Raw genomic sequence first — 2722 nt, forward strand, 5'->3', positions numbered from 1 at the left:
TCGATGTACCACAGTCCGGGCTGTAAGCAGGCCTACCCCTCCAGTTCGAATGCCATTGGCAGCGTCATACCGATGCAGCCCACGCTCAACTCGCTCAATCAGCTCACCTGGAACTTCAAGACGCCGGGGAAGAAGCTGAGCGACCCGGGGACGTGTAATCACTACTCGCACTACCCCTATCGATCGCCCACACACCGCGCCTCAGTGCACAGCTTTCCCTCGTCAACGGACGCCTCCACTTCGAAGTCGGGCGGCTCATCAGCGGCTGCTGCCCGAAAGTCGGACGCAAATCCCCCGTCTGCACAGGCGCCCACGGCTTCGACGGCCTCACACAACGAGTACGCGCCCTATCGTCGATTCCCCGTCATTGCCGCAAAGTACTTTGACAACAAGTATTACGAGATTCACAGTGGACATGTAAGAAGTGACCTGGGTAGGCTGTGATAAAGAGCAGTACCTAATATCCATCATTTTATCCCCTTTCCAGGACATAAACACCGACTCGGAAGAGGATGAGAAAGAAGCCGATATGCCCAGCGATACTCGGAACCGTATCAAACTGGAGCGGGAAGAGCGAAAGCTGATCAGGAGACACCGACGAGAGCAGCTACTGGCGGAAGAGAAGGAAGAGTTTTATCGGCTGCTAAAGAAATCCCAGCTGGTGGACAGTTCAGATGAGGATAGCGACGAGGAGGAGAAGCGTGNCTGGCGGAAGAGAAGGAAGAGTTTTACCGGCTGCTAAAGAAATCCCAGCTGGTGGACAGTTCAGATGAGGATAGCGACGAGGAGGAGAAGCGTGGACTGGACGGCGATGATGATGAAGATTCAGGGCTGACGATGAAGAGTGACTTTGTGCGGGCCAGTAAAAGTGCGGAGCGAGCAAAAAAGCGGCGATGCTGCACTGAGTGCGGCACTTGTTACTGCTTTTTGGGAGGTAAGCAAACAGCAGGGTTGTTGCAATGACTACTACTTAACAATTAATGGTTGTGCTTTGTCACTTTGAAGGAAACTCCAACTTTGACCAGGAGGGCAACTACCGGCCCATCAGCCGAAGTCGTCACCCGTCGGGCAACCCAATCGCCGCTGGAAGTCAGCTGACCGGCGGCGGCGGCAAGAACGAGTGGAACTTTACCAGCACGCTGACGCCCAAGTTGACGCTGAAAACCGAACAACAGCGATGGGTCTGGGATATGGCCTTCTCTGCCGACTCGCAGTACATCTTTACCGGTAAGAAGGGGAGGGTTCGCAACTTGTGACACACTTTGGTTAACATTTGCATTGCCTTTCTAGCGTCCTCCGACCAGTTTGTCAGGCTGTGGTCGGCCTTCACCGGCGAGCTGACCCGAGAGTACACCGGACACCAGAAAGCGGTGATGGCGCTCGGCTTCTCCGACCTGGTCACCGACTGAGCAACTTCTTTAAAGTTTGTGTAACCACTTTTGAGTTATGTCAAATCTATTTCTATTATGAGCTATTGTTTTGTCAGTATGAATTGTTAAATAAATCATTTGAATTCTACCAAAGCACACACCTTTTGTGAGTTGTTTCTACCAAACAATTGGTTGGTCGGCAAGTCACAGTAAAGAGTACGTTAGGGCATGTACGGGATGACAAAGGTTCAAGTGGGAGAAAGATGGAAAGTNCAATTGGTTGGTCGGCAAGTCACAGTAAAGAGTACGTTAGGGCATGTACGGGATGACAAAGGTTCAAGTGGGAATCGAGAAAGATGGAAAGAAAGAACAGAGCATTCTATCTGCTTCTGTTTTGGTGGTTTGCCGGATCTTTCTCGTCTCCTAGACATTTACCCAAACTGCCGATCCTAGCTAAAAGGATGTTCATGTACTGATTGAGGCCATATTGTTTAGTGGATAAGAATTTGTAGCCACCAAGACACTACAAATTGCTAAATAAATCATTTGAAACTTAAAAACTGAAAAAAAATCTACCAAATCACAGCCTTTGTGAACAAGGGGGAATTGTTTCGCAAACAGTGTGGCCTTGTCACAGTCAAGTTCTAAGAAAGGAAAAAGCGCCGCATAGCTGCGCTGCTGTTGTTACGGCGTTATAAAACCGACAACGTTTCACGCTGTTCTTTTCACTGCTCTCAGTCTGCGATTTGTCTCCTTGCCTGTCGTCACATCTCAATTTCTCGCAAGTTCTCACTCGCTCGACTTTGCCTTTTTTCAAAGACAACTGCTCTTTCCTCACATCATCTCCCACCAGCAAGATGGCTCGCCCGAAGAAGGTCGTTGAGGAGCGCAAGGCCACCACTGGCAAAACTGCCAAGGACGCAGGCAAGAAGGTGATGAAGAAGAAGCCGGCCGCCGGTGGCGTCAAGCGCCCGCTGAACGCTTACCTGCTCTTTTCGATGGACGAACGCGCCAAAGCTCCCTCTGTCAAACTCACCGTGCAGGAGATTGGGCAGCGCTGGAAGCAAATCGATCCAGCTATCAAGGCAAACTACGAAGCCCAGGCTAAGGAGGCTCGCGAGAACTTCGCCGCCGGCAACCCGTCGAAGCCAGCCGAGAAGAAGGTGGCCCAGAAGAAGGTGGAGGAAGCCATTCCCAATGGTGACGACCTCTCCTCCGAGGAATCTATGGACGAGGAGGAGAGCGATGACAACTGATCATTTCATCATCGCCTACCTCAAGCGAGGCTCTTATGAAGCCACTATTGCCATTACATTCTTACATCATCATTTCTTTTCATTGTAAATGGCATT

General features: G+C 50.7%; 1 protein-coding gene across 1 annotated transcript; it reads left to right on the forward strand.

The window, feature by feature from the left end:
* Nucleotides 1–2227: 2227 nt before the first annotated feature.
* LOC108354998 (non-histone chromosomal protein 6-like) lies at nucleotides 2228–2626 on the forward strand. The gene has a single exon (XM_017606172.1). The coding sequence runs from the start codon at nucleotides 2228–2230 to the stop codon at nucleotides 2624–2626; it is 399 nt and encodes a 132-aa protein (XP_017461661.1).
* Nucleotides 2627–2722: the final 96 nt, after the last annotated feature.

This window comes from Rhagoletis zephyria, unplaced genomic scaffold, assembly GCF_001687245.7.
Source record: "Rhagoletis zephyria isolate East Lansing unplaced genomic scaffold, Rhagoletis_zephyria_1.1 Rzeph_scaffold_41331, whole genome shotgun sequence".
NCBI lineage: Eukaryota > Metazoa > Arthropoda > Insecta > Diptera > Tephritidae > Rhagoletis > Rhagoletis zephyria.

What these genes read in the sequence shown, in the direction of transcription:
- LOC108354998 (XM_017606172.1), top strand. Translation starts at nt 2,228, where the DNA reads ATGGCTCGCCCGAAGAAGGTCGTTGAGGAGCGCAAGGCCACCACTGGC.